Consider the following 16,333-nt stretch of genomic DNA (forward strand, 5'->3'; position numbering starts at 1 on the left):
AATAGAGATACAGATAGTATCTGTTGTTTATATACTCATGATCTTCTCCTTAATTAACCAATATGAGACTCCAACAATCCCCGATACTACTTAAGCTTATTAGTTAATGAATATATGCAGGTCGAAAAAGTTCTATTACTAGACTCGTAGCAAGATCAATTTGTTACCCTCTTCGAATTTAGTGAGGTATGGTCGAAAAATGTCTTGATTCATATCAACAACACTTGTTCGGAGGGAGATTTGATGTCTACTTACTTCCATCTACAGTATCTTTCTATGCAAATTTACTTTAGTAGGCATGAACATGTAAAAGTCGAGGAGTTATATAGTTACAAAATGACATGTCTAAGCAAATAAATAGAGAACTAATTACTCGACACTGGGATAGCGTCGCTAAGGAGGACTTGTACAAGCATGTCGGAGATATTCGCCATACTTTAACACTTGACGATGTTGTCAATTGTGAAAGCTTGAACTACTCTTTAATCTTCCACGTCCAAGTAGTTCAAGCTTCCAAATCTTTAGCTCATTTCCAAGTTGTTTCTTTCGTGAGGAGTTTGTGACTCTCGATTAGGATCTCTTCATTTTTTTACATCTCGTTGGTTCAGGGTGATGTCAAGTTTGGTGATGGTGTTGCAACGATCATCAACTTGATTTAGGTGATAATGTTTTAAATTACTCATATGAATTACTAGATAATTTTTTATCTACGTGGGTAACATGACCACCCTATATGAAGTAACCCTAATTTTGAGAAATTCAACTAGTTCTTCGTACTTTCTATTGTACAAATACTATTGACAGGAAATATTTGATTAACCGGTTAAATTTGAATCATATTTTCTCTTGGAGTAATTTTTCATGGTTTTAAGGTTCTTTAATATATTTAAATTTAAAGATCTTATTTTTTAATAAGGTTATTAAAACAAATTCCTAAGAGTTGTAATGACGGGATGGCTATCACGGTCATAACATAGTGTGTAGCACCCGAATATAAAAAAAAAACTAAGAAAAGAAAAAGGAAGAAGGTCAAAGTAATTGAAGGGCATGACGGTCATTTCACCTCAAGTTACTTTAGGGGTGCACGACGAGAGAGAAAGTTTGACCACGATTTTTTGATCAGAATCCACTTCTCCTAGCTGTTTCGTATGGGATACGTGAGCCTGCGTCGTACAGACCATTTAGCTGGATGGGATAAGGGAAGGGTAGCCCCTTCCCGATGATGGAGACTATTATGGGCCTAGGGGGTTGCAGCTCACTTCCTAGGTAAGATTCCAAGTAGTCTCGTATGCCATGCAGAGGTAGCTCCTCGTAGGTCACCAGTCACTCACAACTCGGCATAAAGGAACTTTAGCCTTTAAATAAAAGGACGGAGAACCAAAGTAGCAAGCTCCAAATGGCAATCCCCAAAGAGATAAGACCAGAACCAGACATCATAGAGGTAAAAAGAAGTTCATGAGAATATGAAAGCCGGTAAGTAGGTGGCTTACAAAATATAACTTAATACTCATTCCAATTTTCTATCTTTTTCAGGTGTTCGCAGGTTGCCGGTCGAGGTGGAGGGGAGTTTGAGGATTGTGTGGTCATAAAGAGGGTCGTTCCGGAGCATCAGTCCTTTCCCGTCTTTTGTATTTTCTTTTATATTTGTAACCTCTTTTAAAAATTTGGAAATTACCGTTCTCTTTCTTCTATTTATTTATTTATTTTCCCTTTCGTCTTATTGGTCACCGTTTGAATCTAGCAGCCTCGAAAATCGGGCCGTGACATAATGACTTGTTCATAATGCTAATTATTGTTTCTAACATATGGAAGGAGGGACTCCTATGCATGTTGGAACGCCAATTGAGACTTATATTTGGTCCATCTTGAAGTCAACAATTGTTTATTTAAGTCTTGGCACGTTAGGGTGAGTTCGAGATCAGATTATAAGATTCATTCTCCTCTGCTATTCAATTCAACATCCACCCATGGCTACCCACTTCAAATTTGCCATTCTTTCTGCCATTGTTCTTCTCAAATATCTCGCACTTCCGCCTGTCAGCTCGGCCACTCTGAATCTTGACACAGACAAACAGGCTTTGATTGCAATCAAGTCAGCATTTCAAACCATTCCGCCTCCAAATCCCCTGTTTTCATGGACTAACCAAACATCATCTCCCTGCAACTGGGTCGGCGTTACCTGCAACACAGATGAAACCCGAGTGGTTGGCCTGAATCTCGCCGGCTTTCAACTCTCCGGCGCCATCGATCCTCACATTGGGAACCTCTCCTTCCTTCGCTCACTTCAACTCCAGAGCAATCAACTAACAGGGCAAATCCCACATCAAATCAACAAGCTTTTTCGCCTGAGAGTTTTGAATATGAGTTTCAACAATTTACAAGGCCCATTACCTTCCAACATCACGACAATGGCAGATCTCGAGACCCTTGACTTGAGGTCCAACAAAATCAATGACAGACTCCCGGACGAGCTCAGCCGCTTGACCAAGCTACAAGTTCTTGTTCTGGCCGGAAACAGATTCTACGGCGCAATCCCACCATCTTTTGGTAATCTTACCTCGCTTGTTACCATAAATTTAGGAACAAATTCAATCAGTGGATCCATTCCCACCCAATTATCCAACATTCCAAACTTGAAGAACCTGATTATCGCCGTTAACAACCTTTCTGGGACTGTTCCTCCCGGCATATACAATATGTCTTCCTTGGTTACTCTGACCTTGGCCTCCAACCACCTCTGGGGAACATTCCCCAAGGATATTGGAGAAAAACTCCCCAATCTTTTAGTGTTCATCTTTTGCTTCAACAAATTTACAGGAACAATCCCTGAGTCGATGCATAACATTACAAGAATACGAATCATACGGTTCGGAGACAATTTTCTTGAAGGGACAGTCCCACCAGGCCTCGAGAAACTTACCCATCTCTCAATGTACAACATCAGGTACAACAAGCTTGTGGGTTCTGATGCAAATGGGGGCCTCAATTTCATCACTTCCTTGACAAACTGCTCTCGCCTTGCCTTTCTAACTCTCGAGGGGAACAAATTTGAAGGTGTAATTCCGGATTCCATTGGGAATCTCTCCCAGGAACTTTCTAAGCTGTATATGGGAGAGAATCGTTTTTATGGGAAGATACCCACAACAATCTCTAATCTCCACGGCTTGACTCTTCTAAATATGAGTGATAACTCGTTATCAGGTGAAATCCCACCTCAAATTGGCAAATTGGATAAGCTTCAAGTGCTTCTTATGGCAAGGAATCGATTGTCTGGTAGCATTCCAAGTTCTTTGGGTGATCTTCGAATGTTGAATCAAATTGATTTATCAGGAAACGATTTGGTTGGTAACATACCCACCTCTTTTGGGAACTTTAAGAATCTGCTCCACTTGGATTTGTCCAAAAACAAGCTCAATGGAAGTATACCGAGAGAGACACTCACTCTGCCTGCTTTAAGCAAGCATCTAAATCTATCCAATAACCTTCTCAGTGGGTCTCTCCCCAAAGAAATTGGGTCTCTACAAAATGTTGTTGCCATTGATATCTCAAATAACCATATCTCTGGTAACATTCCTCCTTCAATTAGTAGCTGCAAAAGCTTGGAGGTATTGATAATGGCGAGAAATAAACTCTCAGGTCCTATTCCAAGAACGTTTGATGTTCTTAGAGGCCTCCAGCTTCTGGATCTCTCCTCCAACCATCTTTCAGGCCCCATTCCTGATGAGCTTCAACGGTTGAATGCTCTTCGAACTCTTAACCTTTCTTTTAATGATCTCGAGGGAGTTGTTCCAATGGAGTTTAGAAATATCACCAACCTTTATTTGCAAGGAAATCCAAAGCTTTGTGATGGATATTTCTCATGTGCAGCCACAGGGACAAAAGGAAAGGTGATTAAAATTGCTGTCGTCTCTGTTTTATCAGCATTGTTAGCAATGCTTCTTGTATTTGGAACTGTTGTTTACTTCATGAGAAGAAAATCAAAGGTTCCATTGTCATTATCAACTGAATGGGTAAAGGGTAAGCCTGAAATGATCTCCCATCGTGAGCTTTGTTTGGCGACTGATAATTTCAACCCAGAAAATATGGTTGGGAAAGGAAGCTTTGGGACAGTTTACAGAGGCTATTTGGAACAGGGGATTGGTATTGCAGTCAAGGTGTTCAACACAGAGAGAGCTGGTTCTGTGAGGAGCTTTCTGGCTGAGTGTGAGGCTCTAAGACATGTGAGACATCGAAATCTTGTTAAGCTAATCACATCATGCTGCAGCATTGACTTGAAGCAGAACGAGTTTCTTGGTTTGGTTTATGAGTTCTTAAGCAATGGAAGCTTGGATTCATGGATTCATAAGCATAAACTTCATGAAAATGGAACTGGGCTGAACTTAGTGGAGAGATTGAACATTGCCATTGATGTTGCTTCTGCGATGGATTACCTCCATAATGGCTACGACGTTCCAATTGTCCACTGCGATTTAAAGCCCAGCAACATTATTCTGTCGGAAGACATGACTGCAAAAGTTGGGGATTTCGGGTTAGCTCGTTTCCTGATGGAAGGCGAAACCAACCAATCATCTTCCATTACTTCGAGCCGTGTCTTAAAGGGTTCCATTGGCTATGTTCCTCCAGGTTTGTGAACGTTAAAGTTTTGTGTTTTATTCATAAACCTTTAAAGGGTATTCGAAACTAAGCAAGGTGTGTGGTTTTGCAGAGTATGGTGTGGGAAGGAAGGCTACAAGAGCTGGAGATGTGTACAGCTTTGGAGTGACATTGGTGGAGCTTTTTACAGGGAAACGTCCAACTGATGAAGGGTTTTCAGGAGAGCTGAGCTTGATGAAATGGGTTGAGTTGGGTTATCCAAATAACATGGATGAAGTAGTGGACGCTGCCCTGTTGGAATCACGCTTCAACTTATACTATGAACAACAAAAGATTAACCCAAGAAAACAGTATGATTGTCTGGTTGATGTCATGGGTGTTGGACTCTGTTGCACTGCTAATTCGCCTGATAAACGTATTAGCATGGAAGATGTGTTTGTAAAGCTCAAGACGATAAGAGCCACTCTTGTTCATCATTCAAATGGGAACAATGAGTAAAAAAAAAAAACATCAAATTTGTTGCTGTCTAAGGGTAACATTCGTTGCAAATTTTTAAGTCGACCGATCCACCGACGGCTAATTATTGTTCGGAGGGAGTCCCACGTTAACTAATTTATAGGATACATCTCGAGAGCTTTATATTTAAAGTGGACAGTATCATGTTATTGTGAAAAGTAGTAGCTATGGATGGTTAGTTCTCCTTGTTAGACGAACACAACTCTCCACGATGGTATGATATTGTTCACTTTGAGTATAAGCTCTCATCGCTTTGCTTTGGGATTCCCCAAAAAGCCTCATGGCATGAGAGCTTATGCTCGAAGTGGACAATATCATACCATTGTGGAGAGTCGTGTTCGTCTAACATGATATTAGAGCCATGCCCTAAACTTAGTCGTGCCAATAGATTGGTAAATCCTCAAATGTCGAACAAAGGACTCCAGAAGAAAAGAACTCGAGCCTCCTCGAAGGCATAGTAAAAAATGACTAAGACAAAGAGTCAAGCCTCAATTAATAAGGAGTGACGTAGTTTGTTCGAGGTGAGGTGTTGGATGATGAAAATTCCACGTTGGCTAATTTAAGGAATGATGTTTATAATAAAAAATATGACCTCCATGGAGTAGGAGGCCTTTTGTGAAACCTTAACGCTAAGTCATGAAAGCGAGCTCCACCGTCAAAAAGAGTCTTCTGCAAACCCTTGGCTCCGCTCCTTCATTGATCTCCACCGAAGTTTTGCGCATTTCAAATTTAGGTCATCGCTCAGGTTGGTAATCTTTACATTATTAGAATTTTACTCAATATTCTAAATCATGAACTGAGTAATCTTCGCTGCATGAAACGCTTTTCTTAGTAGAACAAATTAGGTTGTCTTTGGCATTTTTAAGCTTTGATAGAGCATCTTTGATGTCAATGCGGTTTGTCGGAGAATTCACTGTACATGAGAGCGCAACTTCAATTGTTTGGATCAAACAACCCTTCTGCTTATCAGAATTTATGATTTGATTTTCGTGTTTCAAATCCACACAAAGCCTTGACAATTTGAAATCTATCACTTCCAACAAATCGTTCGGGAAACACGATTCTACCCACTTTACCAAATTCAGTTCTCCTGTGAAATATTCATCTGTTGGAGTCTTCCCTGTAAAAAGTTCTAACAATGTTACTCCAAAACTGTACACATCTCCTGCTTTTGTTGCCTTTACTCCATAGCCATACTCTGCAGTTTCAAAGTTCTAGATAGTTAGTCACTAAGCATTGATTTTATTCATGTGATGAGTTGTGTGATGAACAAACCTGGAGGAAGGTAACCAATGGAACCTCTTAGAACATGTGTAGAAGTGATAGAAGATTGAGTGTCTGTACTTTCCATAAGCAACCGAGCCAGTCCGAAATCTCCTACTTTTGCAGTCATGTGTTCATCTAAAAGAATGTTGCTGGGCTTTAAATCACAGTGGATTATAGGAAACCTACAATCATGGTGTAAGTAATTTATCGCTGAAGCGATGTCGATGGCGATGTTCACTCGCTCAAGGATATTGAGTCCAATTCCACTTTCATGGCTTCTTTGGCCTTGAATCCATTCGTCCAAACTTCCATGGCTCAAAAGTTCATAAATCAAAGCTCGAAATTCCATGTTTGAGAAGTCTATGCTGGAGCATGCTGTGATGAGTTTAACAAGATTTCGATGTCTCACGTTCCGCAAGGCTTCACACTCTGCCAAAAAACTAGTTATAGAACCAGCCCTGTTCATGTCAAGAACCTTGATAGCCACAGGAACTCCTTGCTTTAAATTTCCTTTGTATACTGAACCAAAGCTTCCTTTTCCAATCAAATTCTTCTCATTGAAATTTCTTGTAGCTGAACGCAGCTCATCATAAGTAACCATTTCATATTGCCTCCTCAGCAACTCGGTCGATGGTACAACCATCGATTTCTTCTTCTTCAAACAGATGACCATACCAATCACAAAAAAGAGTGCTAATGTTGAAAATACAACCGTGTAGACTATAACTTTAGTTAGTTTTGCACTCTTAGATCCACTTTCTGGACATGAAGAATACAAGCAAAGCTTTGGATTACCTTCTAAATAAATGTTGTTGATTTTTTCAAATACTCCACCTATAGGGATTGCTCCTTCCAGATCATTAAAAGAGAGATTCAAAAACTGAAGCCCTGCTATATTCTGAAGCTCACTAGGAATGGAGCCTGAAAGATGGTTTGAGGATAGATCGAGACGTCGTAAGCCTCTAAGATCTTGTAAAGCTCTTGGAATGGAGCCTGAGAATTCATTTCTGGCCATTATCAGTACCTCTAAGCTTTTGCAACCACTGACTGAAGAAACAATATTACCAGAGATATGGTTATTAGAGATATCGATGGCAACAACATTTTGTAGCAACCCAATCTCTTTCGGCAGAGACCCACTAAAAAGGTTATTGGATAGGTTTAAAAGCTTGCTTAAATGAGGCAAAGTGAGTGCCTCTTTTGGTACACTTCCTTCCAGCATATTGTTGGACAAGTCCAACGAGAATAGGTTCACAAAGTTCCCAAAAGAAGCTGGTATTTCTCCAATTAAACTGTTTCCTGACAAATCAAATTCAATCAATCTTTGAAGATTTCCTAGTGAGGTTGGGATGTTACCAGAGAATCGATTCCTAGCCAAACCAAGCATTTGTAGCATTCCCAACTTGCCTATTTGAGGTGGGATTTCACCTGATAACAAGTTATCGCTCAAATTTAGCAGAGACAAGCCACGCAAATTAGATATTGAGGGAGGTATGTTGCCATACATACGATTCCCACCCATGTTCAACACTGAAAGATCCTTCGAAAGATTTCCAATAGTTTCTGGAATTAGACCCTCCAACTGATTATCGTCGATTGCCAAGTAATCGAGATGCGAGTTGTTCATCAAAGAACGTATAAAACTAAGTCCATCATCACCGACGCTGACAATCTTATTCGACCCAACATTGTAATATGAAAGTTGAGGGAGATTTTCCAAACCTGGTGGCAGCATTCCATGAAAATAGTTATGAGCAAAGCGTAGGATTTGAATTTTGGTCATGTTGTGGATTGAATGAGGGATTGTTCCAGTAAACTGATTGAAGCAAAAGTGGAAGACTAAAAGATTGGAGAGATTGTCTCCAATGTCAGGTGGAAATGTTCCCTCAAATCTGTTGGAAGCCAAGACAAGGGTGAGTAATGAGGACTTGTTGAACACGTTGGGTGGAACTAGGCCAGAGAGATGATTGAGACGAAGCACAAGATGCTTGAGATTGTGAAGCTCACCCACTTGGCTTGGTATCGATCCATTCAGAAAATTGGTCCCTAAGTCTAGAGTAACGAGCGAGGAAATGTTCCCAAAGGCTGCGGGGATTGTGCCGTAGAGTTGGTTTCGTGCCAAGTTCAAGACTTGAAGCTTGGTTAAAACACCCATCTCTTTAGGAAGTCGATCTGTGATTTGATTTGATGTCAAGTCAAGACTCTCAAGGGCAGGCATTGCGGTGAAGTTGAATGGAAACCCACCTTGTTTAAAACTCTGAGCTGGGAAAGATTATTGATTTGTGTAGGGATTGTTGCTGTGAATTGGTTGTTTTGAAGTTGGAGAGATTGAAGGAAAGAAAGGTTTCCAATATGAGGATGTATGGAGCCCGACAGCCCCATGCTAGAAAGATGAAGCTTAACAACTCTTCTGCTGCTATATTTGCTGCAGCTGACACCAGTCCAGTTGCAGGGTGAGGAATTTTGGTTCCATGAGGACAGAGAGGTGGCAGCTGAGAAGCCAAGTCGAGACTTGAATGAAAGCAACGCCATTTTGTCGGTGTCGATGGTTGAACCAACGACACCGAGAAGTATGCAGTTGAAGAAAGCTACAGCCTTAATGAAGTGAGCAATTTGAGGAGTAGTAGCCATGTCTATCTAGGAGTTCTTGACAATGGGCGCCAGGATGAACTATGAACTGAATGCTTCTGTTTTAAACTCCTAACTAAGCTCGCCTGAACGCAACGATTCAGAAATAATACGAATTTTCTTTTTCCAAAACACACGCTGACTAGAGACAATCTACCATTTTACTGTTGGTTGATGGATTAATTTTCTGGCCTAACTCTTACTGGNAAAAAAAAAAAAAAAAAAAAAAAAAAAAAAAAAAAAAAAAAAAAAAAAAAAAGAGAGAGAGAGAGAGAGAGGGAAAAATAGGTCTCTCGGGTTCTGAGATTCCACATTGGTTGGAAAGGGGAACGGAGAAAGCCCAAAGAAGACAATATAAGCTAACAGTGGGGTTGGGTAGCTACAAATGGTATTAGAGCTAGACACCAGGCTGCAGAAACTTTTTCCTAGCGGAATCGTTTTTGAAACTTTGAGGAAAGTTGAAAGTGAACAATATCTGCTAGCGGGCTTCAACTGTTTTTTATAAATGAATATTCCACAAGGCGAAAAGACGTAAAAATAAATAGAAAGAGTTAAAACACATGCCAAATATGACATTTAGTGGCAAGAAGTTTATTGAGTCAATGAAGTAATATGTAGACCAATTCCAAATTTGATTAAATGGTTGTTTGATGGGGTTGCGTGTAAATAGGATTCACAGCCGAATTCAATTCTAATTTTAAGAATATTATAAAGATGATGAATATTTGACGTTTGTAACATATGTTAGTAATGTGTTGTAACTTGTAAATAGTAAAGGTTTGATGTTTGAATTGTATGAAATTTAATAATGAATATTACATATATTTGGATAAGTAGGATCTTCTAAAATTATTTAAAAATAAAAAAATAAACAACCGCCTCAACCCAATTCATCTAAAAAATTTTGAGTTAGGTTGGGTTGGATTATCGACCCTATTTGAATCATTCGATTTCAAAAGATCAAAAATTTGATTAGGTTAACTCAATCTATACCGTTTTCGTTGAGTTATCAACTTATATAGGTTGAACTGATTTTTGGATTCCTAAAATCCCTAAAATACAAAAACCCTACCGTCGAACCAAACCAACCTTTAATTTTTATTATTATGATATAATTATATTTATTTTAAGTTTATTTAATTCTATAACTTTTTTTATTATCGATTCTTAAGTTTTTTAAAAATATATATATTACATTTAATAGTAAATCTTAATTTAATGTTTAAAATTAAATAAATAGATATTTTATATATTAATATTTTATTTTTATTAAAAATAAAAATTTGAGTAAATAATCTAATCATCTAAATGGACCAACTCAATATATTTTTATGGGAGGGTCAATTAAGTTATAATATATATCTATATATATATATATATATATCATAGTTTTTCTATTTATTAATCGCTTTTTTTTTTTTTTAATTATTTAGAAAATGGACTACTTGTTTTAATAAAAATTATTTGACACCTCTTTCAAACAAAATTGAAGAAGGGGCCATGCCCAAAACATAAATGGCCCATTTATGGCCCAAAACATAAATGGCCCATTTCTGGCCCAAAACTGTTAAAATCTTTTATATATATATATATATATTATAATATTGATTTATTTATATATCTCTTATTTATGTTAGATGTTCATTAGTTTTTACCTCTTAGTTCATGAACCATATCCTATTGAATTTTTATTTTATTTGACACAATTTATAACGTCTTAAAAGATGTTGAATCTGAATGAACATGAACGAGTTACATTTTCTAACATCTGACCGTGAGTGATCTTAATTCAAAGATAGGTACTTTAAATCAATTGGGCATTGTAATTGGCTAGTCGAGACAAATATTGATTCATTTAAGCATTGAATTTATCGAACATAATACAAATACTAATGTATAAAAATTTATTAAAAAAATGGTAACAACTCCCGCAAAGAATTTTTTAAATTTAATCATATAACATCATATATTACCTAATTTCATTTCAATTTGTAATATTTTAATAATATTCAATAAATATAATTTGATAGACCAAACCAAACCATAAAATGGTCAATTTATTTGGGCTAATAAATAAAAATAAATAAAAGAAAAGGGAAAAACCAAACCAAACCAAACGAGTGGTTTGCATATTACATATACGTCTTACTCACTTTTAATTATTTTAAATATTTTATTATTCAAAAAAAGCAATATTTTCCAGAAAATAATTACCACATTCTCCTTCAACTACCATTCATAATTTAATATAATGTATAAACAAATCTTTAAAATATCGTCATTTTCATTAATTTCTTTTAAGTATCGCCAACTTTATTAATTTAATTAGAAGCAAAACGATAATAATGGTAAATTGTTAAATTCCATCACATACCCTTCAAAGTAAATAAAAAATTGACGGGAAATGAATAGAGATGCATGTTTATCTCATGGGACCTTCTCTGACCGGGAGAGAGAATGAGGAGAAATATAAATAACATTCATTACGAGGAACTCGATCCATACTTGATCTAGGTGGAAAATCTCTACTTCGATTCTTGTAAAAATAAATTTAAAATTTTAGTCCTTATCCGAGAATTAAGCATTATTACCATTTCTATTTTAAAAATAATATAAACTTTTGGCGCATGCTTGCCCACTTGATCATTGAACTGCACACTTTACACACCGCAGGCCAATTTTTACATTTTATGAGAATTATTTACCAAATTTTAATCCTTTTAAATTAAATTTAATATTAATAATTATAGGACGAAATTTGTAATTTAAGTTTCTTTATTTATTCGGAGAATTCAATCTATGACGGTAAGTGATAGATGTCATGTCGGTCTCTACGGAGAGGGTAGAATATCCCTACCGAAATAGAGAATCAAGAGAAATGGAGAGATTTTTACTCGTTAACTAAAATAAACCGAGGGACAAAAATTATAATTCACGTCTCTATTCCTACCTAAATCCCCACTTTGCCTCACCCCGCTCATATATTTTATTTGTTTAATAAAAATTATATGGAAATATATATATATATATATATTTTGATGTTAAACGAACACAACTCTCCACAATGTTATGATATTGTCCATTTTGAGCGTAAGCTTTCATGGCTTTGCTTTGAGCTTCCTCAAAAGGCCCCACACCCATGGAGAGAGTATTCTTTGTTTATAAACTCATGAACTCTTTGTTTATAAACCCATGATCATTTCTTAAATTAGCCGACGTGAGACTTTTATCATCCAACACCTCATCTCGAACAAAGTGCTTTGGAATCCTTTGTTCGATATTTGAGGATTTACCAATCTATTGACACGACTAACTTTAGGGCATGACTATGATACCATGTTAAACGAACACAACTCTCCACAATGGTATGATATTGACATAATCTCTCATGACTTTAGTCTAGACTTATCAAAAGACATCATACCAATTGAGAGAACCCTCAGATGGGACTTTCATCAACCGTTTGAAACTAATATTTTTTAAAAAGAAAATATAGGAAATATAGGAAATATTTTTCCTGATAGCTCTATGCCGGAAACGCGCCGCCGTTGTCGCGGCGAACCGGCGGTCTTTTTCCGCAAGATAAGATATCGGCGTCAGATTTCTGTTTCAGCGTCTCCGTCTCGTTTTGTCGTGACGTAGCAGCCCCATTTTCCCAAACTACCCATATCTTTCCTTCTTTAATTCCCCCGAAATATAAAAAAAAAAAAATAATAATAATAATAACGTGCAATGCACGTGAGGATAATGGATATTAATTAATTAATTAATTAATTGTATTTGAGGAAAAATAAAAATTAACGGCTTATGATTAATTAAATTTTTTTAAAGATTAAATTAATAAAATACCTCTGAATTTTATATTTTTACAAAATTATTAATATTTTGTTTTAAAATTATTTTGAAAAAAAAAAAAAAAAAACATTGTGGTGAGCGTTTCCTTCTTTCAAACGGCATCACTTTATCTTGTTCCTGGTTTGGTCTGAAACATTGTGTAGCTTATGCTTCTTGTTTGCTTTTTAGCGTGCTTTGTTCCTTCCCACTGTCCGAGAGACTCCTCTGCCACTCCCTTCCTCCATTTTCCTCTGCAATCTTCCAATAACATCACTTTCCCCTGTTTCTCTTCAACCCCTTTCTTGGGTTATGGACACAAAACAGGGCTTCTTCTCCTCCCTTAAACACGAGGTTGTTAGGGGCCTTTCTCCCGGAAAATCCAGACCCAAATCCCCTCTTAGGAGTACCTCTCCGGCCCCCAGTTTGCGCCGCCGGAGGAAGGCTGCCCACCGTCTCTCCCGCCATGAACTCTTCTTCGGGAGATCCGGGAGCTTGAGGCCTGCCGAGGCATTGTCGCCGTTGAAGGAAGGTCCTGATGATACGGACGGCGAGGATCCCAAAATGGAAGGGAGATGGGCGCAATGGATGAAGGGCCAACTCTGTAGAGCTCCCTCTGTTTCTTGCTCTGCTTATAAACGCTCCGATCTACGGCTTTTGCTTGGGGTTTTAGGCGCCCCGCTTGCCCCTGTTCATGTTGCCTCCTCCGAGCCTCTTCCTCATCTCTGCATCAAAGACACCCCCATTGTCAGTCCTTCTCCTCTCTCTTCCGTTTCTTTTGTTCTTAATTTACGCAATTTCTTCACACCCATTTCTTTTGCTACTGATTCAATGCGTTGGGGGAAAACCCAGTTTAGATTGATCCATTCCATATTCACTTGTGATCATGGATTGTTCAGAAATTTAGGATTGTATGTTCTTTTGTGTTTTTTCTGGTTGAATGTTGATTCTTGGAGCTTATTGTATGTGTCAATGGTCTGAATTTTCTGAATAGCATGGTGTTGGATGGATTCATTTGCAGGAAACTTCATCTGCACAGTACATATTACAGCAGTACACCGCTGCTTCTGGAGGCCAAAAGCTTCAAAGCTCTATTCAAAATGCATATGCCATGGGAAAGGTACGAATGGTAGCTTCCGAGTTTGAAACTGCGAACCGAGTTATTAGGAGTCGAAACTCCTCGAAAGATGCCGAGTCGGGAGGGTTTGTTTTATGGCAAATGAATCCAGACATGTGGTATGTAGAGCTTGCACTTGGTGGCAGCAAAGTTCATGCTGGTTGCAATGGGAGGCTTGTATGGAGGCACACACCATGGCTTGGTGCACATTGTGCTAAAGGGCCTGTTAGACCTTTGCGTCGTGCACTTCAGGTGAAGCCACAGAATGCTGTTTTTCGGTCTCTATAACGACACCGTATTCGATCATTTTGCTTATGTATCTCCAATTTTCAGGGACTTGATCCTAAAACAACTGCAAGCATGTTTGCCAATGCAAGATGCACAGGGGAGAAGAAAATAAACAATGAGGATTGCTTCATCCTCAAGCTCTGTGCAGATCCCGCAACGTTGAAGGCCAGGAGCGAAGGGCCAGCCGAGATTATACGACATGTTTTATTTGGTTATTTCAGTCAGAAAACTGGTCTCCTAGTGCACTTGGAAGACTCTCACTTGACTCGCATACAAAACAACGGAGGCGACGCAGTTTACTGGGAGACTACAATCAATTCATTTCTCGATGACTACCGACCCGTTGAGGGGATTATGATCGCACACTCGGGACGTTCGGTAGTAACCCTCTTCAGATTTGGAGACACTGCTATGAGCCACACTAAGACCAGGATGGAAGAAGCTTGGACAATTGAAGAAGTAGCATTCAATGTCCCTGGTTTATCTGTAGATTGTTTCATTCCTCCAGCTGAACTAAAATTCGGTTCAGTGAGTGAAGCTTGTGAGCTCCCTCAGGATCAGATCATTGACAATGCTGTAGCAGCATGTCATGCTAAAGTTGCTGCTCTCGACAAGCTTGGCGACGATACTGTAATCTGGAATACAGACTCGTAAGACGACGACGAAGATGAGAAAGGGATGGACGGGTGATAGTAAATTATTGTACTGATAGCAAGCTAGGTGCGTAGAACTCCATGAGATGATTAAATAGCTCATATAGGAACTGAGATCAATACCCTTTTATATTTGTAAATAGAGCATTGCCATTCATATAATCTTCCACTGTTTCTTTATAAACTGTCAATACTCATCCAAAGAATACTTATGAAATTTAGTTCCCATTCTGCAAGGTCAGATCACTTTGTCTTGTAATCAAATCTCATGTTATTAGTATTAATGCAATCTCCATGTTGTTCCTAACCCCACCGCCAGTAGATATTGTCTTCTTTAAGCTTTCCCTCGAGGTTTTTAAAACGTGTCTACTATATAGAGAGAGAGTCTAGCTCTACTCTTACCAGTGTCTCGCACAATTCAGTGACTGACTCTGATACTATTTGTAACAGCCGACTCTGATACTATTTGTAACAGCCCAGACCCACCGCAAATAGATATTGTCTTCTTTGGAGTTTCCCTCTTGGACTTCCTCTCAAAGTTTTAAAACGCGTATGGTATGGAGAGGTTTCCACACTTTTATAAGGAATATTTCGTTCTCGTCTTCAACCAATGTGGGATCTCATAATCCACCTCCTTGAGGGTCCACCATTCTCGCCGGCACACTGCCCAGTGTTTAGCTCTGATACCATTTATAATAGCCCAAACCCAGATATTGTCCTCCATTTGTAAAAGAGGACAATATCTACTAATAGTGAGCTTAGACTGTTACAAATGACATAAGAGCTAGATACCGGGCAGTGTACCAACAAAGACGTTGAGCTCCAAAGGGGGTGGATTATGAGATCCTACATAGGTTGGAGAGGAAAACGAAACATTCCTTATAAGGTGTGAAAACCTCTTCTTACCATACACGTTTTGAACTCTTACATTCTCGATTTGTTGTCATAATCCATCGAAAGTCAGCTTTGGAAGCACTTGTTAGCATAATTGGTGAGTTGTATTCCCATCAAAACAATGATGAATTTGAATGAGCAGAAGGGACTGTTGATCCTGAGATGATGCAATCTGGTGCTGCCATTATTGGGAGGTCTTTTCAAGCAGCTTTTATTACGTATTAGAAGAGAAAATGAGAAGCCATTATTGGAGCTTAAACCTTACACTCTACTGGTACGTACATGTTAAATAATGGAGTCCCATGTTGCTTTCCTTTTTCCTTTTCCACGCAAACTTCAAGCCAAGATCTTTTCAATTGCTGAGGTCCCAATCATTATAATGAGAAGACTAATGCCCACCCACTCATAATCTTAACTCGAATCATTCCAGCTTTAAACAGGGATTTCTCTATAGCAAACGTGTTTTAAAATTGTAAGGTAATGTAATTGGCCAAAGTGGACAATATCTGCCCGCGATAAACTTTGACTGTTATAGTAAGTCTATGGT

The 16,333-nt window shown here is 38.3% G+C and overlaps 3 protein-coding genes across 3 annotated transcripts; 2 read left to right on the forward strand and 1 right to left on the reverse strand.

Annotated features, from left to right (window-relative positions):
- Positions 1-1,900: 1,900 nt before the first annotated feature.
- On the forward strand, positions 1,901-5,234 carry LOC111798616 (putative receptor-like protein kinase At3g47110). Its single transcript, XM_023681863.1, has 2 exons — positions 1,901-4,623; positions 4,706-5,234. The coding sequence occupies exons 1-2, from the start codon at positions 1,968-1,970 to the stop codon at positions 5,089-5,091; spliced, it is 3,042 nt and encodes a 1,013-aa protein (XP_023537631.1). The 5' UTR covers positions 1,901-1,967; the 3' UTR covers positions 5,092-5,234.
- Positions 5,235-5,720: 486 nt separating this feature from the next.
- LOC111798619 (probable LRR receptor-like serine/threonine-protein kinase At3g47570) lies at positions 5,721-8,618 on the reverse strand. Its single transcript, XM_023681865.1, has 2 exons — positions 6,385-8,618; positions 5,721-6,307 (listed from the first exon to the last, which is right to left on the reverse strand). Exons 1-2 carry the CDS (start codon positions 8,591-8,593, stop codon positions 5,886-5,888), a joined length of 2,631 nt encoding a protein of 876 aa, XP_023537633.1. The 5' UTR covers positions 8,594-8,618; the 3' UTR covers positions 5,721-5,885.
- A 4,333-nt stretch (positions 8,619-12,951) lies between these two features.
- Positions 12,952-15,176, forward strand: LOC111798620. Its single transcript, XM_023681866.1, has 3 exons — positions 12,952-13,581; positions 13,856-14,203; positions 14,285-15,176. The coding sequence occupies exons 1-3, from the start codon at positions 13,147-13,149 to the stop codon at positions 14,891-14,893; spliced, it is 1,392 nt and encodes a 463-aa protein (XP_023537634.1). The 5' UTR covers positions 12,952-13,146; the 3' UTR covers positions 14,894-15,176.
- The last annotated feature ends 1,157 nt before the right edge of the window (positions 15,177-16,333 follow it).

The sequence above is a fragment of the Cucurbita pepo genome, chromosome LG07 (genome assembly GCF_002806865.2).
Source record: "Cucurbita pepo subsp. pepo cultivar mu-cu-16 chromosome LG07, ASM280686v2, whole genome shotgun sequence".
Taxonomy (NCBI): Eukaryota; Viridiplantae; Streptophyta; class Magnoliopsida; order Cucurbitales; family Cucurbitaceae; genus Cucurbita; species Cucurbita pepo.